Here is a 22,689-nt window from a genome sequence, read left to right on the forward strand (position 1 = left end):
AAACTGCCGTTTTAAGCGGCACATCTGAAACAAGATTATGTACACCCGGGGTGGATTCCCATGAATTACAAAGGATCACTTTGAAGACGTCATTACACCTTTGCTCGTATCCACCTGCAAGTGAAACTTGGGAGAGCTGCTTTCAAACAACTCTTCCCGGTAGTGTCCACGATTTTGGAGGCGAACTTGCGCAAATTTATTGATAGTGAACCGCAAGTTGAATCTACCCTAGCAAGTAGCTAGCGAAATTTCTTGTGCGTATCCTATCGACAAAAAACAGTCTGAAAGCAGCTCTCGCAAGTTTGACTTGACTTGGACGCGAGTCATAAAACGATCGTCCAAGAATGAGATTCATTATGAGACGGTGTTCGGAGAAAGTACTCTGGTCTGCTCCATCGCAGCAGCCTTAACTGGTGGCTTCCCTAAAGAGCTCTCCATTTTGCTAATTAATTTCTGGAAAGTGTTCATACGAATCTGTTGCTGTTCGTCAACAGTGGCGCATCCCTCTTCAGGTTCTCCCGTTTTGTCACCTTCGACGTCCTTTTTCGAGTCGTCCTTTCTGCTCAAATCATTGCCCGTAGCCTCCGATTTCTTCTTCCCACTGGTGAATCTATTCCAATGTCTCTTTTCCTTTTCAGGACTCGCACCCTTGGCAACCTCCCGCTGACGAGCCGTGAAGTCTACCAAGAGGGCAACGTCGTCGTAGAGTCCTTCAACAACGGGAACAAGGTCCGCTCTAGGAGTCTGATAGTGCTCGATCTCCTCTTCCATCGCCTCGATCCTCGGTGGTATCTTGTCTAGCACCTCTTTCATACCCTCGACCCGCTTTTCCTCGTCATTTTGGAACATCGCTTTCAGGGATTCCACGCTCTTCGGGCCCGAGTCCTTGAGGAGCTTCCTCCTCTCCTCCTGGAAGTTCGTCACGTCGTCGTAGATCTCTTCCTGCAGGACGACGTTCTCCTGAGCTCCGTTAGAATAAACCGGCCTAGGATGAGGAGGGAAACTGTATTCCGGCAATTCTTCAGGTTCTACGGCCTTCTTTGCATTCTTTATCTCGCTGATATCGTCATAAATCGGCAATTCGTTGGCAGGCTCCGAGACCGGGGCGTTCCTCTTCTCCTTCTTCTCCTCCTTCTTCGGGGAGTCGCGTTTGTTCCTCACCCTGTCCAGGAAGGACCTCTTCTGGGGCGATTTCGACTTTCCTTCCTCCTGCTTCTCTTTATCCTCTTTCTTTGGCGTCGTCGAGCAAACAGGATCAGCGGGTCCTATTTCCTTCGAGGCCGCTTTCGCAGCCACCTGTTGCACTCTATCCTGGCTCTCGTTCTTCGACTTCTTACTCCGAAGGACCGATTGCACGTCGTCGTAAAGTTCCACGTCCTCCGAGTTAGTTTGGGGCTTGTTCTTCTTTTCCTTAGATTTCTTACCCTTTTTCTTAGGCGAAGCCTCCTGCGAGGAGGAGGACTCCCTCGCTTTAATCCCAGCTTTATTCTTCTTTGCCGAAACTCCTACCGCGCAATTCTGGTAATTCGATTCCCGGAGGTCCTCGATTTTATGGTATATCTCGTCCTCGTCGTCCTCCATCACGTCGTAGGATGTGCTGACCCTTTCCTGGGGCAACGCGGGCAGACGTCGGGGAATCCTTGCAGGAAGGGGAGGTGGTGGTTCAGTTTGTCCGTTCTTCTTCGAAATGTCGGATTTTTCAGGATTCTCCTTCGCCTCCAGGCGATCCTTTACTGGAGGACGCTTCGACTCTCCTTTATCGTCAAGGACGACGGATCCCATCTCCTGGTTCTTCTCGCTGCCGCAGGTCGTATCCTTGCTAGAGTCCTTTTCTGCGGTTTCTCCGGATGGGGAGGAGACGGAAGGCAATGAGAACTTTTGCCTATTTTCGGTTTCGGTCCCTGCCATCTGAGAAGTCACGCTCACCCATTGCACCATGTCCTTCGGAGTCCTGGCGATGAACTGCAAATATACCGGCTATTAGGAACGGTCATTAAATGGAGATCTTTTATGGAACATATTCTTCACGTCCAGTAATACATTTTCTGGACATTTAAGTTTTGTTTTCGAAGTTACGCTTTTTATGACACTCTTCATGGTACGTGTAAATTCCCATGTTATGAAAGGAACTCGATTAGGAGAGTCCTTTTTTACAGTTTATTATTTGCATTCATATTTGTGTTTTAGTATTGCCAGAATGTATGCAAACACTCTCGTTAGCGTTACTTAATTTTAATTTGTTGTTTTAAAAGTCAATCCACCTGGTTTGCGGAATTTGACATTGACATCGCTCATTATTATTGGTATCATCCCAATTTTTTTCTTATAGTAAATCATTGTTTATATTTAACTTGGTGTTAATATTGAAACAATTTCCGTAAACTTGCTCGTTAGCGTTAGGGTATTGTTCTGGTAATTGCTGTCATTTAAAGTGAACGAATAATATTACGAAAAATAATAATGCTCAAAGGAACCTGCATCGAATGTGTGAGGGCATTTCTTGAGAAAATTACTGGAATAATTAATAATATCTAATAATTCTTATTAATTCGGACGTTTCATTTGAAATGCACCGAAATTTTAATTAAAAATAATCCACCTGAAGTATTTTGTTGCCAGGATAGAAGATCTCGAAAAATAATAATGCTCAAAGGAACCTGCATCGAGTATGTGAGGGCATTTCTTGAGAAAATTGCTGGACTAATTAATAATGCCTAATAATTCTTATTAATTCACGTTTCATTTGAAATGCACCGAATTTTTAATTAAAAATAATCCACCTGAAGTGTTTTGTTGTCAGGTCATAAGATCTTGAAAAATAACAATGCCCAATGGAACCTGCATCGAGTAGTGAGGGCATTTCTTGAGAAAATTGCTGGACTAATTAATAATACCTAATAATTCTTATTAATTCGCGTTTCGTTTTAAATGCACCAAATTTTTAATTAAAAATAATCCACCTGAAGTGTTTTGTTGCCAGGACATAAGATCTCGAAGGCGGATTCACCCCTTTTGGGGTCTCGAGGAGTGATGTAAGGAGCTGGTCTTGTGGTGCATCCTCGAATAGGGACGACAGAGCACGGCTTGTTATCTCGTTCATTTCCATAAATCAAGAGATGAGAGCCCACCAACCCTTAAAAATCAAATTAAGGATCATTGAACTGGTAACTTACGTTAAATTGACACAAAGAAAGAAATGAAAGAGGCCACATACCGACCCAGCAGCCTCTGAACTGTTCAAATACGAAGAGCTTTTTTCCCTCTTTGCGTTGCAGGGGTCCACATTTCTGGCACTTGCTCTTGGTCTGAGCCGCTGGGAAATTCATGTAGATTTCCTGGAGCAAGTTTTCGGATTCCTCCTTAGCAGGGTCCTCCTGTAAGGATTCCGGCCTGGACTTGTCCAGTTCCTGGAAGGTCTCGTAATAGTCCTGAGGAGCTTGAACCTGGGGCTCCTCGGCTCCCACGTACTCCTCGAGGTCTTCCGTTCTTCCGACTAGGGAGAGACCTTTCCCAGGGTTCATGTCGAGATAGGGTCCTGGAGATGAGGAAGGTCCGGTCGTCACCGCCACCAGAGTCGTCTTGGCCCTGGAGAGGAGGTTTCCTCTGGTGGCCTCGAGGTTGGCCGGGAGATTCGCATCTCCCAAGGACTCCAAGAACTGCGCCAGTTCTGTGGAAGAGATTCTTTTTAAAAATGGAAGAAAATTTATCGGGAAGAATAAGGTCCTTAGAATTTCAATTCCAATTAGGGGTAGCATCTTCGATTTGATCACGTTTTTTTAGGTACTCCAGGATCACTTCTGAAGGAAAAATGCGTCTTGAAACATTGAAAAATTAATCAGGGAGAATAAGGCCTGATGAATTTTAATTGTAATTAGATACGGCATTTTCGATCAGTTCCCATCTCCCAAGATCTTCAGGAACCATTAGTCCCAAAGAAGGGAAATTTCTTTTATTTGTCAAAGCCACCGATCGAAGGAGAAAAGAAGTTCCTTCACTCTTAATTCCAATTAAACATGGCCGCGCAATAAAGGGGACCTCACTCCACCGTCATACATGTCTACGACGATTCAATTTAGATCGACGTGCCGACACGTTCGGCAAATTGTCCCAAATTCGACCCGACATTAACACCGATACAATGGGTCGATAACATTGATAATAAATTAAATCCTCCTTGAGAACGGTCCAGGACTCGTATCCAGCCTCTCGGAGCAGGAATCCCTTTCCCCAATTTTGCCGTTTCTTCTCGGGAAAAAAAAATGTCCAAATCTAATATGCGTGCTAAAAATATTCATCGCAAAGAAAAAAAAGGTATAATTACCCCGAAGAATGCCGATGACATCGGCGTCGCGACCCATTCTGCTGGTTTATTGTCCTCTGTCGGGTGGACGCGCGTCACCGCGAAGCCCCATGGGCGGCCGGCGACTCCTTATCGCCGATGTTTCTTCCCGATATCGATGACGACAGCCGATCGATTCATTTGCGGCCCCTCGAGGACAATCTTGTGCAGAATTTCGAGCCAGTCGAGACTGAAGAAAAGAGCCGAAACCCGCGGACGAGCCGCGTTATCAGCGCAACAGGACGCGCGGGATCCGTTTGTGATAACTCCTTGTCTGCCGGGAGTGATAACAAGGCGGGCAAAGGGAGCCAAATTCGTCCTATCTTTCGGTATTTCAGACACTTCTCGATTCGAGTATACCAGAACTGCTTAGACGAGCAACAAAGGACCTATTGTTGTCGATCGAAACGCGAAACTCGGAAATGGCTCTTGCAGATTTAGGCGCGAATCAACGTGCTTTTGGGTCGATGACGTTATTCTCCGTCTTTCCTCCTTGCTTATTAAATTTGATTGGCTCGGTACAATTAAGCCACGTCTCCGTCGATTTATGCGAGCGACTCTCGGCTGCGTTTCTGGAGCAGTGACGTGGCGGCTCTTCCTCTTCTTGGTCCTGTCTCTTCAGGGTCTTCGGTATTTCTCTCTCCCCTGGACCTCTGATCTCGAAGAAGAGGCTATAGGCAATCTCTCTGAAAGCGAGGAAAGATAATTATTATTTATTCGATAGACGTCTTAGAGCTGCGGGGAAAATTTAGAAAGAGGCTCACGAAGAACGTGCTGATAACGTGAAACAATTCGGCTGATTAAGCAAGCTTTGCCGAAACATCAACGATCAGCGGAATGGCAAATAACTCGAATTTCAATTAAACTCCCTGAGTACTCGGATTCGATGTTTCACTATTTTATGAAGAAATTGAAAGTGAGAGACAAATCGGGGCACAGTCGCCACGCGCTTTGAAAGCGAAAGCTTTAAGTTAAAATGAATTATTAGATATTATTCGTTCTTCCGATTTTTTTCACGGAGTACCCTTACGTGTTTGAAACACATTTGTTTTCACTTTTTATCTACACTGCTCTTACAACCCTCTAAATGTTAATGATTTACTAACAGAACGCACTAACGCTAAAAAGAACTTTTGCATGCACCGTGGTAATAGCAAAATGGGATGTAAATAGTAATTAAAATAAAACGCAGTGCAAGAAAATAAAAAACGCGTTCAATACAAATTCCCTCGAGTATGACTATTTTCACTTTTCATCAGTACTATTCTTAAACCCTTTTAAATGGCAATGATTAACTAACAGAACGCACTAACGCTAACAAGAACTTTTGCATGCACCGTGGTAATATCAAAATGGGATGTGAATAGTAATTAAAATAAAACAAAGTGCAAGAAAATAAAAAACGCGTTCAATACAAATTCCCTCGAGTATGCCTATTTTCACTTTTCATCCGCACTATTCTTAAACATTTTTAAATGGCAATGATTAACTAACAGAACGCATTAACGCTACAAGAACTTTCGCATGCACCGTGGTAATATCAAAATGGGATGTAAATAGTAATTAAAATAAAAAGAAGTGTAAGAAAATAAAAAACGCGTTCAATACAAATTCCCTCGAGTATGCCTATTTTCACTTTTCATCCGCATTATTCTTAAACATTTTTAAATGGCAATGATTAACTAACAGAACGCACTAACGGTACAAGAACTTTCGCGTACACCATGTTAATACCAAAACACGAGATATAAATAGTAATTAATGAAATTAAGAAAACTAAAGTGTAAGGAAGATAATGAACAAGTATCATTTCAAGAAAAGGGTCTTGTTTACAACACACGAATTTATGCATGGCAATGTGTAGTGCCGTGATTAGTTTATTTACAAAGTCGAAAACAGCGGAGAGACAGAGAGAGGAGGGAAACTCACCGACGGAACGTGCCAAAAATCCAGAGGAACTCGGAGGAGAAAACTTCAGGAGACTCGGACGGTCGCAGGAAAGAAAAAATGGGCGAAGTCGAGGACGTCGTAGTCGGAGCGAGGCTAGCGTTTAACTCGTTAGGAATTGAATGGGCGCAGTCGCACGTGCGAGCTGGTGCGAGCTCGCGCGAGCCGAGGAAGCCGACTCCCGCAAAGTTTACTTTCCTCTCTCCTCTCGGCAATCCTCCGCGTAGCTGACTCACACCCACGCAATCGTCGCTCCTCGGCGAACTTTAATTCCTTCTCGGTCAAGCGAGCCTCCTTCTTCAGGGTCGAGCTCTTCTCGATTGACGGAGAAATGCCGAAAATTGGTCCTTTGGATCCTTCAATTATTTGGTTTTTCTAGGTTTTCACCATCGGGAGATGTCTTGAGTAGGACGGGTCATTTGGGTTATGATAAGACACCTCTTTCTTCAGGGTCGAATGCTCCTCGACTGACAGAGAAATGCCGAAAATAGGTCCTTTGGATCCTTCAATTATTTGGTTTTTCTAGGTTTTTACCATCGGGAGATGTCTTGAGTAGGACGGGCCATCTGGGTTATGATAAGACACCTCCTTTTTCAGTGTCGAGCTCTCCTTGATTGACGGAGAAATATCGAAAATTGGTCCTTTGGATCCTTCAATTATTTGGTTTTTCTAGGTTTTCACCATCGAGAGATGTCTTGAGTAGGACGGGTCATTTGGGTTATGATAAGACACCTCCTTCTTCAGGGTCTAGCGCTCCTCGATTGACGGAGAAATGCCGAAAATTGGTCCTTTGGATCCTTCAATTATTTGGTTTTTCTAGGTTTTTACCATCGAGAGATGTCTTGAGTAGAACGGGCCATCTGGGTTTTGATATCTCCTTCTTCAGGGTCGAACGCTCCTCGACTGACGGAGAAATGCCGAAAATTCGTCGAAAATTCACAAAAATTAAATCTAACAAAAGTATTAACACGCTGTCTTGTAGAGCAAAGATTTCTCTTTAAAATAACACATAACGTTATGCTAAAACATTTAATTTCTGCGCGCATTTTTATATTTGAAAAAATGCGCAATGACTTATGCATCGACCCAATAGAAGAACTTGCCGCACGCGACCATGGTCGAAAAGGGCACCATCGGCCTCACCAAGGGTTGGCTTCCAACCCTTTATGGATCCATCCATCCATGACTGACATCCAGGCATCCATGCCTGAAATTCAGGCTCTATGAGTGGTTGAAGGTGTACTATTAAAAACTACTAGGTGACAAAAGAGCCTACGAGTCCACGTGGCTCATCCTCGTCAGTTCCGCATCCGCAGAATTCTTCACCGTTCACCGTATGGGAACGTTGTCGAAGGAAACCGCAATTTTTCCGAAAGTTCCCGAAGAGTTCCTCAGGTAAAACTCAGGGTTCGTCTCTCGCCGGCAGAAAGACACAGACACACGGTTGATTTTAATAACAGGAATGTATTGCTTAAATTAAAACGTGACACTGTTACGTTATATATATCTACAGGGAGAAAAGTACAAAGTTATAAGTTACTATGCAGTTTGCGATGACCAAGTTTGGTCGCCGGGCGTAATACTCTCGATTATTAATAAATGACTCGTGCACGTCTCCGGTACAGGAGGGCGGTGTAAAATTCCTGTTGATTATTAACAATGTGGAGCAACAAAGTAGGAAATGGTGAGGGGTCAGGTTAGAGTGTGGTAATCAATGTTCACCGTCGAAAGCAGCCAAGACAGAAGGCACGAGTTGCTACACGGAAGCGAACGTCTATACAAAGTCTTGTATGATGATTGATCCAAAGTCATCGAGTCATTTATACACGACAAAAGGTATAGAGACCGACCACATAAGATAAGGTTCGCATGGCGTAAAGCCGTAGATTTTCTTTTCTTTTTAAATTAAATCCAAGGCCCTCGACATCGGCGCAAGAAGACGAAGAACAAAGTTGTCCCGTTAATACTCTGTTTATTGATTCTCAGCTCGCCCGTCCTCGTCCTTTCATTGGTCTCTTTCAATATGAGTTTCCTCGGGTTTCTCTCCCCCGCGTAAAAGGAAATTCGAGGTCATAGATTTACAAGTCCCAGGATCGCGACATACAAACCTCGGCGATAGCTTAAGCCTAGTTCTTGCGAATCCGTTTATTAATTTCTTACCGCTGTATGGTATCTATATATATATATATCGTTAAAAAATACTACGCCTTGATCGAGAACACGGAACGTCGCGTCGCCCCCTCGGGGCTCTTCCGTTCCGGAAGAGCCCCTTATTTGGCATGTCTCGCAGAATTAAAGCCGAGGAGTAAAGCTAGAGGAGTCACGGGACAGGTACGGAGGTTAAAAGAACCGAACATGCTGAAGAGTCGAATGACTTTCCTTGGGAATTAAGGTACAAGGCCTAGGAGGTATACCGGAGAACCGACGAATCTCACCGACTGAGCGCGGGGAGTCTCTGAAAATATCAACCACCCGTAAACGCGAGTCATTGTATGTACAATAAGGTGTCAGCAAGAAATCAATTCTTATCGAGAAAAGGAAAAAGGAAAATAAAATAGCCCGAAGGATAGCGCCTGCATTTCAGGATTCTTCGCCGTCCTTTGATTCAACGCGCTACTAGGTCGCTGAAGAGGCTGCAGGGGTCGAGTACTCCTCAGCACAGTCTTCTTCGGGTTCGTTCCGTCTTCCGATGGCCATTTAAAGCCTTCTCGAAGCATGCGACCGATACAATTTCTGCCGATGCGTCCCGATTTCGGGCATGAGACCTCCAGAGTGTCTTTCGCTTTCCTGCCCTCTGTTCTCCGCTCTTCTTCGTTTCCGCTCTTTCTCGACACCGGACGAGGGTGTCTCGGCGTTAACTTTGATTCCGTTACTGTAATGATTAATCCGGGTGCCTTAAGGTGAAAGCGGCATCCGAAAGCTCAATCGTTCATGAAACTTATCTACGAATTGGGTGTACCGAATCATTTCAAACCTTACAACGCGAACATGAAGGCTATAAGGAAGGTCTCTACACTCATGAAATTCCATGTCTTATAAACAATTTTGAAAGTATCTATAAAGAAATTAAAAAGAAAAAAAAAATTGAAATTTTGTGGGCGTCAGGACCTTTCTTACAGCTTCCATATTTACATTGTCAGGTTTGAAACGACTTGGTACATTCAGTTAGGAGAAAAGTTTCATCAACGAGACCTCTTTGACGCCACTTTCACATCGCCTTAAGCGCTATTAATCCTGCCTCTTTTTCAAGTTCTCGCTGATTTCTGTCTTGACTTGCGACCGCGATCAGCTGTTCGCGGTGTTCGAGACGAGCGCAGGGTGTTAATGGATTTTAATTGGTCATGGTTAAAGTCGCTTAAGGAAGCGAGCCCGTTCAAGGGCGAAGTCGTCGACAGGACGAGGGTCTTTCGAGGACCCCCGTCGTCGCGGCGCTCCTCGTCGTCGGTCGACTTCTTCCCGGGGATCTACCCTACCGACTTGCTACGCTCATCTCAGATAATCGGCCATCTCGAACGGAAGACGACCGGGTCGTGAGGAAATAAATAACGAGCGCTCTTCGAGGCATTCTTCGGAGTCGAGTCCTAGACCGGAGGTAGGGCCCAGAGAGTCGCCGTCTTATCGGCAGAGGTGCTGAGGAAGGAGAACTCCGTCGGGTGCCAGCGCCCGGAAATTACTTTGTCTTGGTGCTGGGCTACGACGACGCTGGGCAATGGCATCGTCAAGTCACCTATAATCACAATTAATAATGTAACGCGTTAATTACTAGATTAATTTGACGCAGAGAAAGAATTGAGAAGTCTTCGTAGAAGTCTAGAAGGATACGGACGATTGATGCTGAATAGTACGCCTACTTAACGGATGGCGGCGCTGTAGTCATCTCTTCAAGTATCTTATGCTTCATTTCCATATACGCGGAAAGCACACGTATGGAAATGAGGCATACATTTTAAAGCGATGTACAAGGTGTAATAGAATTCGTGATCGTGCTTCACCATATCGTTATACTTATTGAAATTAGAGTAAGAATACTGTAGAGGTTTTCTTTAAAATGCATAGTTTACCTGTAATAATTAGTTGAGAAATAGCTATCCAGGAGCGTCGATTGGTGGAATGCGAATCAAAGAGCACACTGTAAGTTGTTATGCCTCTACGCCGCAGACGGCAGAAGTTACTGTTTTTCAATGAATTATTCTAGGTAAATTATGCACCGCAGAGAAAATTCTACAGTTGTATAAAAATTATACTCTTCGACTCAATTTTCAACTAAAACAGCGAAGTTGTCTTGTTTGTACACCACAATCAACAGAGCCTAGCTGATTTGCATTCCGCTAATTAACGCGCCAGGTTGGCTACTTTTCAATAAATGATAACAAGGTATCCACCGTAGAAAGAACTTCTACAGTTTTCGACATTATTTTCAAAAAGGACATTGATGTGTAAACCGCGGTCATGAATTTTATCACACCCTACTAACAAACGTTCATCTTACTCAGTACCCGTCTTTCTAGACATGTCCGCCTTCCCTCACATGTGAGGTGCCGACCCACACACGTGCAATCTCTCTCTACCCTCGTTCCAGGTGTGTTAATTTAGAGCATCAAGCGGCAACACATTATCAAGACTTCCACGAGACCTCTGAATTCTTCGACCCGGACAAAACGCATCCAAGATCCACTGGGACCCTCACCCTGCAGGTCGGTGAGCACGAGTTTGTTATCATATCCCCCGGTGAGGAGATAATAAGCCGAAGGGGAGAACCTGATGCTCCTTATATCCGCAGCATGGGGTTTAAAGCACTGCACGGTCCTGCCTCCCCTGATGTCGAAGAGGACGCAGCTACTGTCTTCGTGGCCAGAAACCAGCAGTCTCCCCGAAGGATCCACACAAAGAGCTGCCACAGGGCTGCCGACCTGCAACGGGATCAAATGCTGCTCACAGAGGGGATTCGTACAGTTCCACAGCTTCTTCAAGGGTGTCCGACGAAGTACCCATCCCGAATGGAGCCAGCTCCGGTGCAAAGGCTGCGTATGAGCGATGGAGGTGCGAGTAAACGGGACGGGTACCTCATCGGACGGCGGAAACGGAAAAAAACTGAAAGAAACGCAAATAGAGGGCGTGCTTCGGGTTCGAATGAGGTGCTTGGGTGATCGTCAGGGTGTTATCAGTGTGTTGGTGGCTTCCAATTACCCTGCTCCCGGGGACCGTCGCGGGGGTGACCATGTTGACGCATCCTCTCGTCCTCAGGTCCCAGAACCTCACGGTCTTGTCTTGGGAGCCGCTCACGAACATGGCGCCTCCCCAGTTGTAGAGGGTCAACACGGGCCCGCTGTGTCCACTAAGGGCTTGGAAAGGAGTTCCGGTTGCGCAGTCGGTAACATAGATCTTGCAGTCTCCTGCTCCACCGCTGATGAGCAAGCTAGATTTGTTCGACGTGTCCTCCAGGAAGCACAGGTCGCGCACCGTCCCGTCGTGCATCGTCAGCTCTACCTCTTGCCCTGCAAGGATTTCATGGAAAAGGTGTTGACACGATGTTCTAGACTCAATTATTCTTGCATTAAAAACTAGCGGTTAAACTCGGCGCCGAATTATTATTATCTTTTTAATTTTTATTGTATAGGCACTAAACCATGATTTATAATATCTTTTTCTTAGGTAAATACTTCTGGATATTGCATATTTGGAAACGTATCCTGCGTGTATAGTTAAGTATAGACTTAGATACTAAAGTCTACACGCTAAAGTAGAGATTTACCTTCCAAGTTGGAAGTGTCAGCGTTGAATCTCATCAACTTCACCGTCTTGTCGTTACTTCCGGTCGCCATGAGTTGGCCATCGGGGGTCCATGCGAGGCAATAAATGGAGCCTTTATGATGCTTCGTCCTCTTGAAGAGGACCGTAGGCTGGTACGTTTGATGATCCTCACTGCAAAAGAGAGAATACGTTTCAATATCCATGAAAAGTTACACAAGAAAAGCGCATTTTCTTGGTAAAGGGAGGAGACTTCGACGCCTGCACAGGAAAGGTCGCGCGGCACGGGCGCTCCGCCATTTTCCCGACTGCATCGCGGGATTTTCCTTTCTTTTTCCCTGATTGACGTGCTTTCCTTTCTTCCCAGAGCTCGCGTTTTCCACGTATGCGTTAATTGGAAACCGGGAACTTTGACGAAGGGAACCAAGATGGCGGCGCGGACCGTCACTTTCTCAGGGAGTTTTACGGTCGATCTAATTACGGGCAATCTTTCCCACTCGTCCAAGTGCGCGAGCGACTTGACGCCGTTTTTTTTTCCCACGGTAGGATGCAACGAAATCGGGGGAACCGCAATTTGCATCTTCAAGATTCTCTTTTGCGATTCACCCTCAAGATGATTAAATCATCGTCTAAACCCTTATATAGTGATGAGAAGAATTGGTCTTGCATTGACCCTTTTCGTTTTTGGTTTTGCACTTTTTGCCAAGACTTGATCATTGCAAATCAAGAACAAGATTCAACCGAGATAGACCAAGACGAAGATAGTGATAATCTTGAGAGGTAGTGACGAGGAAAATCGGTCTGAGTCTTGTAAGACTCGAATTTACAAGATGAAGACCATAATTGTCTTTTTACTCGTCATTTATACCTTTATTCTTATCTCTTATTTCACGATAGTATCGTTGATTCCGTTTTATTCTTATTTCTTATTCCTTTCATATCTCTTATCTCATGAAAGTATCCTTGATTCCGCCTCAAAGGCGTCGCTACTTATACTTAGACTCGTCGTTACGCGATGTATCGCCATTTCCAGCAATTGCTGGCGTCGTTATCAACAAGCTCGACGACATTTACTCCGCTATCACGGCATGGAGACCACTTTTCTCTCTCTCGACCGGTTCGCCCGTCGAAACGATCCTCCTTCTCGGGACTTTAACGACACGACCATAATCGCGTGACGCAAGGCGACGCAACGCCGGGAAAATGGCGCCCGTTGGGGGACGTCACCATAATTTCCCTGCACCCCTCCTTCCCTCTCTTCCTCCGCTTTCGCGATGCCTCGACCTCGTCGTTAATGAGGCGTTTTTTTTCTCTCTCCCGCGAAACTTTCTCCAAGCGCTATTCGAAGATCCTCCTTAGACCCATAAGCAAAGCCCAACGAATTGTCCGTTAACCCTCTATAATCCAATTATCTTTCAAGCGAAGAAAAAAAATGATATAACGCGAAATTAACAATAACAAATTCAATTTTCCTTCAAACCAAGAAAAAAATGATATAACGTGAAATTCATAATGACAAAACCAATTTTCTTTCAAGCTAAGAAAAAATTATACAACGTGAAATTAATAAATATTAACCGTCTGACATCATGTTGCCATTTGTTTGTTAATTTGAAATTTACGAACTTCCTTGATTACGCAGAAGTGGTAAAACAATAAAGTGATATGAGGGTGATTAAGTGATCGTATTCACCACTCACGAAGTCAATTGAATTTTCGGTGAACGCGCTCACCCGATCAGCTGATAGTCGTGATTGGTCGACTAGAAAGTAAGATAGATGCGTCCTTATCGAGACACGAAGTCCCACAAGCTTCAAGCAACAAATTATTTGACATACCTCAAGAAGTAAAAATCTTTGGTTAAGAATATAAAATATTTTCAGGCGTACCTTGATCATTAAGAAATTGTAAATGAAATAAAAAAAAAAGTCCTCATTCGTTTCGTCATAAGAAGGGGTTAATACATCTTCAATCTAATCCATTTTTTTTCTCGCGTTTGTCCAGTTTTTAGGTTGAAGTTCGATTAACCGAAGCTAAACGATCAAATTTCGCCGGTTAATCTAAACGGCGGTTAACGGAAATTAACCTGCCGATAAAATGTGGTGAAATGTGCAACTCGTTCTAATCGAGGATTAGCTTTTTAACCGAGGTTAGTGGAATCGGGCATGAGATTAGCTACCATAACCGTGTGGGTTTGTTATTATTAATCATAACATTGCAGCCAAGTTCACTCGGTTGATTCCAACAACGAAATTTGTCCCATATTTACAGGGTTGCTTAGATATTTTCAGCACAAAATTGGTTATATTTAACAAGTACGTTTTCTCAGTGTCGCGTCGGATATGTGAATTTCGCGCTTCTCTCTCTATATATATATATACATGTTTGTATTTGGCGCGAAACTCTACCGAGTTTTTTTTTTAATTCAGTTCAAGAAGGACTTCTGACTTACCGTACGTCGTTGAGTTTCGGGTAGGCGCATATTCGCAGGGTCTTCGAATTCGAGCCGACCGCATAGAGCTTACCGTGCGGATGAAATTCCGCACAGCGGACCGCCTGGACGTCTTCGAGGGCCGTGACGGGGACGAACCTGGGCCGACCGCCATTGCCGCTTCCGTTGCTGACGTCCAAATCCGGCCTGGGCTCTTGCTGCAATGACAAAGAAATCATTTTCTCCTTTTCACCGGTGCCTCTTACTCTAGATCCGGACGCACCCTCGGTCCGATTACCTCCCAATTAGCAACGCAAATTCTTGTTAACGCCATTGCCAGTGCCCATCGGCTCAGAACCCATCGCTCTATCTCTCGGACGGGATCTCAGCGTTTCACTCGGGGCACGGGATTACAGGAAATGAGTTTTAAAAAAATAAATAAATNTATATATATATAATTGTTTAACGGCGCATCAACTGGAACGTCATTAACGACGAGAAGGATTCTTCCATGACCATTAGACAATGAAATTATCTTTGCCGTTTTTCATCTCATATATGCAAGTATAACCTCGGATAAATCACGATAAATATGGAAGGAAACGAGAGATACGTATGTATATAAAATGTTCATCAATGAGATTGCATGGAAATAAAAACATTGGCACAGTTTTATCTCCTACCGCGGTGATAATTGCACCGACAGCGAAAGTGTGTGCAATCGTATTAAAATGTGCTTGCTGAATAGGATATATTATTTTGTAGCAACAGTTAAAAAAAAAATAACTGTGCAATTACTCTATTAAATGGGCGATATAAAACCCGTGGTTACTAGAAGAAAATATTGCAACCATGAATATAAATTGTGTTATCCCGATTTTTTCTTTGTCGCGCCCACGCAGGGAAAACATTTTTGCACGAGAAATTCGTTGTTCGTTTTCAAGTACGTCGTCGCTCCTGAAGGAAGTTGAATGTTTTTTTTTTATTGCGACTGTTAATTATTTTTCCTGACCGTAGGTTGACTGTTTAACGGAAACTCGTTAAAGAAGGCCGATCCTTGACCCGTTAATAAAGACCACTCTTGGTCTCTCGATAATAAGGTACTATTTCGCGTCGGGTTAATAAAGTACTCTTTTGAGCCCGGTTAATAAAGTGCTCTTTCGAGACTCGGTATTAAAGTCCACTCCAGGAAACCTCGTTAAAAAAGGACAGCTCTTCAAGGTCCGGTTTCGATGCTTACGACGGCGTAACCATCGTCCGCGGCCATCTCGTCGTTTCAAACGACGTTTCCACTTTCTCGCGTACGGGTATCAGTTTTGCCAGGAACAGAAGAAATTAGTAATAATCCGGGACAAGTGCAAAGTATGTCCGGTACCTGGACAAAGGAAAGGACGTTTGCGCTCGCCGGAAAGAACAGCGTTGCTGATAAACCTTTGCTTTTACTACAGTAATATAATAATCCCGAACAGCGAACATGTTTGCTAATGAGCGATATACAATTTGCTGCCGCTAGTATGAATATATTAGTATAAATAAATTAATAACAAGCAACCCAGCAGCTTCACAAGGAAGCCAAGAAAGCGTTTACATAGCTATTTTTCATGTTTCACTAAGGACTCAGGTCAGCTCGATTCCTGTTTATCAAGAATTGTACGCTGGGAGACATCAATGCCCTCCCATCCTGCACAGGCGATGCCGTATCTGCAGGGGAGGCATTTATGTCCGCCATTGTACACTGGGAGACATCAATGCCCTCCCATCCTGCACAGGCGATGCCGTATCTGCAGGGGAGGCATTCATGTCCGCCATTGTACCATATATACGCACTAATACGATAAATACACAATGTTCTGTATAATTAATAATTTTCCCACTTTATGTTTTTCAATGTGAATCTTCAGTTACGAGGGGTGCAAAAATGTTTGTAAACTTTCATCGACTATTCTTGGTGTACTTTAGATAATAGTAAAACCGCATTACAATCCGTTCAGTGGTTCTCGAGATTAGTTGAAACAAAAAACACAGACGCCTACCCGGGTTTCATTTTATATTATGTATAGATTCAGCGGGGGAAAAAAAACTACCGAATTTCCTCATTGCAACTATGAATATAAATCGCGTTGCCCCAGTGAATGATTGCATAAGTCCGACCTCTTTTTGTGGTCCATTCAGCACTTCCGGTAAAAATGTTTGTTGGTCCATTTTCAAGTCTTTAGATTTTCTGAAGCGAGTAAAATTTTTTACCATGAGTTATTTCAACGCATGTCGCGAGGAGTAACGAAACGGACCGTTAAACGGGCCGCGTTTCGCGACTGCGATATCCGGCACCCAACAGAATGCCGATTGACGGGAAACCTGCTGGTTCCACCTCGAAAGGTGGACATACTTCGATCGGCGTTAAGGTGAAGTGAAACCCCCTTCAAATCAGTCGATTCGAATACAACACTTTTTTTTTAAGGGTATTGGACCAAACTGTCCAAAACTTTGACACATCACTCCTGATCATATAAAAATTGTCCGGACATACTCACAATTTGGATTTGTAGAAAAAATTGTTTAACTCAGCCCAGACAAAAACCAAAATGGCGTCGAGCTCTCATATTTCGATCAATATACAATTATCGAAGACTCTGATATGAGAATCGAAAGAGTCAGGACAATTTTACGAGAATTTAGAACACTCTGGTAATGGATAAACTCGCATTTGAACGGGATAAAGGCAAAAAAGTGTTGTATGCGCTTTTATGCTAAAAGGATACTAATACGAGGTCTCGGAGTGAAAATTTAATTGACCTGGAAATCACAGATGGCGCAGGGGGTCTTTCTGCAGTCAATTAGGGCCCCAGAAAGCACGAATCCAGAGAATTTCTGGAGTTTTACTTCGATTTCTGTATAATTATTGTACGAAAACGACAGATGGAGTATGCCATTTGGTACAACATCCAATATAATTCGACACAGCTGTCAATATAAAAACGAACGTCGGCAACGTAGGCATTTAGAAAAATCTTCTTCATCGACGTCGATCAAGTTCTTTAACGTGTTTCACTTCACCTTAAGGCGACTTACGTAAATGAAAATTATTTCTTGAGACCCGACCAGGTCGCAATTCTTGTTGCATCGTTTTCAGCAACCAAATTCAGGAGAGGAGTTCCTCTTTGCTTTTATTAGTAGCGAGGACATCCTGAAAATTCTGCCGTGAAGTGAATGGCCAAAAATTTTGCCAGAAGAATAATTCATAATTATAATAAATTATTAACCTTTTTAGTGCCAGCCAAAGTAGTTAGTACTTGTAAAACGATGACATATCGTTGTCCGGCACTAAAAGGATTAAGCTCGCTTCGAGAAATATGAAATACGTGAAAGGTGGACATGTTTCGCGGCCGTCAAGGTAACTTACGTAAACAAAAATTATTTCTTGAGATCCGGCTAGGTCGCAATTCTTGTTGCATTGTATCAGCAACCAAATTCAGGAGAGGACTTCCTCCTTGCTTTTATTAGGAGCAAGGACATTCCGAAAATTCTGCCGTGAAGTGAATGGCCAAAAATTTCGCCAGAAGAATAATTCACAATTATAATAAATAATTAACTTTTTCAGCGCCAGCTAAAGTAATTAGTACTTGTAAAACGACGATATATCGTTGTCCGGCACTAAAAGGATTAAGCTCGCTTCGAGAAATATGAGATACGTGAAAATGGGCAGCAAAATGTACCTGTAGAAATGCTTTAGTTAGATAAGCAATGAAAAATCTATAATGTCTGCAGATTGTATTCACGGCTGCAACATTCACCAGTGACAACTACATTTCATCGAGTGTTAATAACAACAGTTAAATTTGTACTTATCGGTTTGCACGGTTCATTGCTATGTACGTTACCACCTTTAGCCAGACGTCAATTAAATCTGTACATATAGGTTTGCCCAGTTTATTGCCACGATTTATCGTCACAAGTGCAGCCACCTTTAGATTATTGACTGACTGCCTACTATTTATCGATTATTGACTGACGTTATATTACAAACTTTGATTGCCTTGCTCGCGACGTTTCTTCAAAGTTCATTGATAATGGCGACCGAGCGTTTGGGACGGCCCAATAAACTGTCCCCACAGGGGATAAATTTTCTCCTCGCGTTTAAGAACTGAGAGAAGTCGGAGAGCCGAGGAAATCGTAAAATCGTGTCGTGGCGGGATCTGGGACGTAACAGGTGCACAGCGTGCAAGGTGCATTACGACTGCATGACTTCGCAGAGACCCCCCAAGAAAAGAGCCCCTCGATAATCCGGATTAATCGCCGAAAGAGGGCAGAGGTTTCGTAAAGCGCCTCCGAAATAACGAGAAACTCGGACTTTAAAGGCAAAGGACGCGGAAAAGTCCCGACAAAGGAAGCGACGCGCACTCAGCCCTCGCGCCATTTTGTCGCCGTAAAGCCGCGAGTCGTCGCATTTTCCATTAAACACGGCAACTCGAGAGATAAATGGAAATCGGCAGCTCTCTCTCGAGCTTTACGAGGGGAACCGGATCGATTAAAAGACCGTGTAAAAGCCCCCGGGACCGCGTTTCGTTTTCCGAAATGAATTAGGCCGCCATTTTATGGACAGAAAGTCGCCCGCTACGGCGATTTATTTACGTATTTATTTGTTTACTTACATTTCACGGGCCCGATTTACCCGTCGGTTTTCCCGAGAGAAAGGCAGAGGTCTTGATTGTTAATCGGTAATAACGCGGGGAGGTGAAAGTGCTGCTTTTTTATTGCGAATTAAGGAGAAGATTAATCCCGACGTGGCGCACAATTACGCCCAATTATTTTCGTTGTAATGTACACGGCGGAAATTTACGGCCGCTCTTAAGGACATCCTCTTTCTAAGGCTGATCCTTAATTACCGCTTCCGTGCACATTCGCCTTACTCGGGCGATCGGTTACGTAAAAAGGCACCTTAACGCCGCTTCGTTGCGGCGTTTCGTACAGGTCAGCTGCTCATGACGAATGCCTCGACATCGTTTCACTTTTTAACTCCGCATTTACATAATTTCCCGGCGTGGCTTTCACTTTTCACATTTTTTATGCTCTCCGCGATCTTCTTACGAAGAAATTATTTATACCATTTTCCATCACATTCTGGATGTAATCACGGATAAATTATGATAAATCATAGCGACGCGATTAGGCTCGAATTAATGGCAAAAGTTGCCCAAGAAAATGACGAATATGAATGCATATAAAATATGATGCTCGTCAAGGAATTGTAAAAAAAAAAAGACATTTGCATCCTCAGCAAAGGACTTATTCTTATGTCTACTCAAACCAATAAGCGATATACAATTTCTTGCTGCCGGAATAAAATATTCCAATCGGGAATAGAATTTGTGTCGTCTCAGTAAAGTAATAGTTTATGTTATCGATATAACAAAAACGTCGTTGAACAAAAATTTTCTAGTCTCTCATATTCAAACGTTCATACTCGTCAAAGTAAGTGAAATATCTTGTCATGATCGTGAATTCTTTTTCTTACGTGCAGTCTTTCTGTTTATCGATTTATCATTTTAGGCGTATCGATATCGAAAAATATAATATCGTCTCTACATGCCGTTAAGTCTCGTTTTCATCCTCGTAATAAAAAAGCCCTTTGAGTCGCTGGCATTTCGTTGTTCGACGTTAACGGCATTTTGCGCGGTTTATTTTGCAAATAACGAGCCGTTTACCGGCGATTTTCCCCGGGCCAAAAGAACCAAACGACAGCAGGGCAGTTTGCAACGACCGGAGCGTTTAACGGGGAGATTTAAGGCGCCTTTTCTCCGATGCGAACGGCCCGTTAGCTCCAAAGATATCCAATTATTTACGGCCCGCCTTGGCGACGGAGTGCCGCGTTGTACAGTGGGAGACATGAATGCCTGCCCTGCAGATGTGATACGCTAGTGCAAGATGGAAAGGCACTCATGTCCGTCAGTGTACGTCGTTAGCTCGCGCAACGTCGGGGGTTTCGATGTAACGCTGTCAGACGCGATCGAGGGATCACTGTCCATCAACTCGGCAGTATAAAGAGAATTATGCCCGTCACCCGTGGAGGAGAAGCGAGCGAAAGGTTGACAAACGACTGCCTAGACGGTTTTCTAGCCGAGGTCGACCCTGGTTTTCGGAAAACTAGGAGACGGAGAAACCGCCGCTACATCCGGGTTGCGGCACACTTTTATAACGCCTATCAGACCCAGTCCTAATTTTATACATTTTTTAANTCACTCCTGATCGTCTAAGAATTGTCCTGACACATTCAAAATTTGGATTTCAAAAAAAAATTGTTTAACTCGGCCCAGATCAGAACCAAAATGGCGTCGAGCTCTCATATTTTGATCAATATACAATTATCGAAGGCTCCGATACGAGAATCGAAACAGTTAGGACAATTTTATGACGATTTAGAACACTCTGGTAGTCGATAAACTCGCATTTGAACGGGATAAAGGCAAAAAAAGTGTTGTATGCGCTTCTATGCTAAAACGATGGGAATACGAGGTCTCGGAGTGAAAATTTCATTGACCTGGGAATCACAGATGGCGCAGGGGGTCCCTCTGCAGTCAATTAGGGCCCCAGAAATCATGAATCCAGAGGATTTCTGGAGTTTAACTTCGATTTCTTTATAATTATTGTACGAAACAGACAGGTTGAGTATGCCATTTGGTACAATACCCAATATAATTCGACACAGCTGTCAATATAAAAACGAACGTCGGCGACGTAGGCATTTAGAAAAATCTCCTTTATCGACGTCGATCAAGTTCCTCGACGTGTTTCACTTCACCTTAAATAGGAGAAACGGTGGTCGGGATCATCTCCTTGATAATTAATATCGAACGGCCGCGTTTAGAGGTTAGGAATGGGGTACAACCCGGGATAATTGCCGACGAAAGAGCAGGAGAGGGGAATCGATCGCGAGGTGAGAAAGCGAGGAGGCGATCTCATGTCGGGAAAAGTCACTCTCGTTTCCAGAGACTACCGGTCCCATTATTCGGGATATATAGAGTCGCGGGATCGCGATACGAGATATCGAGGGGAAAGGCAGGGGACCGCCGATCCGAGGAGAAAATCCAATTAGTATCTCGGATCCAGTTCGATATCGGATGATGGGCAATCACGCGCCGGTCGAACACCGCCCCCCCGTCGACACCTTTCGATGGACGGCCTCCTGATAAGGGAAATCGATATCGACGGATCCAGTCTTGGACCTAACCGGTAATTAAGCCAAGTAAAGGTAAAAGAAAAAAAAAAAAAGAAAAATCCAAACAACCGCGAAGAAGCTCTACGAGGCGGCTCCACGCGCCAATTAGCAAAGTGGAACCCGCGCAAAATCGGGACCCCCTTTTCCCCTGGGGATGATTAGCTTTTTATTCCCAGTTTTTCTCTTTTTCTCGCAGAACCTCGAGGCTTAACTAAGCGCGAAATCAAAGGAAACGGCGATTCATTGGGCCAGAAAGGGAAATTATCGAGCGAGGGATCACCGGTGACGGTTTTGTCGCGCTCAGGTGCAACAATTGCGAGCGATCGGGTATCGATAATCGGTACCTGCCGGCGCGCAATTGCGAGCGGTGCAACGCGTTGCAATCGGTTGCATATCCGGTAAGAGGGGGCCGATCGGTTGAAAACACCTGAAATCCTACCGGACACCTTGTGCTCTTGCCCTGTCTCCACAAGGCGGACAAGAACGACACTAGATGTGGGATAAAAGATAAGGCGCTGCAAGATATGCAAGAAAAGGCGCAGCCGGTTTGAGTGTTTGCAATCGCTTGTTCCTCGGTGTCCCTGATTGGGGGCAATCCCCCCCTGTCGTGGACTTGGGTATAAGGACTTTTCTCAAGACCTCCATATCCACGTGGTGAAATTTCAGACAATTCGTAACACCAAGTTCGGAGTAAAATTTCATAAACGATTTTCCATCACCTTAAGCCCATGAATTATCTTTCTGCGCGCGTTGGACCCGAAGGGGTCCTGTACCCCTTCCAAAAAGACATATCCTCCGTAAAAAACTTAACCCTGAAGAAAGATACCCTAGTGCCCGACATACGTAACGAACCGCGTAGCTTCCTCGTCACCTGCCAGCCCCTCTACTCACGATTTCCTCTTTATCGTACGAAATAAAAAAAATAAAAAAAAAAATAAAAAACGTTTTCAAATTAAAAAAATGAAATGTCAAGGGTGCAAGGACTTTCATCAGAGTCTCCACAGTCAAGTA

The 22,689-nt window shown here is 44.1% G+C and overlaps 2 protein-coding genes across 3 annotated transcripts in view; both read right to left on the reverse strand.

The window, feature by feature from the left end:
* Positions 1-54: 54 nt before the first annotated feature.
* On the reverse strand, positions 55-6,446 carry LOC105702297 (neurofilament heavy polypeptide). The gene is made up of 5 exons (XM_023431819.1): positions 6,269-6,446; positions 4,322-5,025; positions 3,215-3,667; positions 2,961-3,133; positions 55-1,962 (listed from the first exon to the last, which is right to left on the reverse strand). Exons 2-5 carry the CDS (start codon positions 4,356-4,358, stop codon positions 355-357), a joined length of 2,271 nt encoding a protein of 756 aa, XP_023287587.1. The 5' UTR covers positions 4,359-5,025; positions 6,269-6,446; the 3' UTR covers positions 55-354.
* A 2,925-nt stretch (positions 6,447-9,371) lies between these two features.
* LOC105702286 (WD repeat-containing protein 47) overlaps positions 9,372-22,689 on the reverse strand; it is a 66,828-nt gene continuing 53,510 nt past the window's right edge. The window contains exons 6-10 of one of the 2 annotated variants that reach the window (XM_023431817.1): positions 14,487-14,683; positions 12,039-12,208; positions 11,474-11,781; positions 10,974-11,196; positions 9,372-10,013 (exon numbers count right to left, since the gene is read on the reverse strand). In XM_023431817.1, coding sequence (XP_023287585.1) covers positions 9,868-10,013; positions 10,974-11,196; positions 11,474-11,781; positions 12,039-12,208; positions 14,487-14,683 — 1,044 coding nt within the window. In that variant the 3' untranslated portion in view covers positions 9,372-9,867. Of the gene's footprint in view, positions 10,014-10,973; positions 11,215-11,473; positions 11,782-12,038; positions 12,209-14,486; positions 14,684-22,689 lie in introns of both variants that reach the window. The other variant, XM_023431816.1, reaches the window with a different exon arrangement.

Source organism: Orussus abietinus, unplaced genomic scaffold (assembly GCF_000612105.2).
Source record: "Orussus abietinus isolate OABI.00-Male unplaced genomic scaffold, Oabi_2.0 scaffold150, whole genome shotgun sequence".
NCBI classification, from domain to species: Eukaryota; Metazoa; Arthropoda; class Insecta; order Hymenoptera; family Orussidae; genus Orussus; species Orussus abietinus.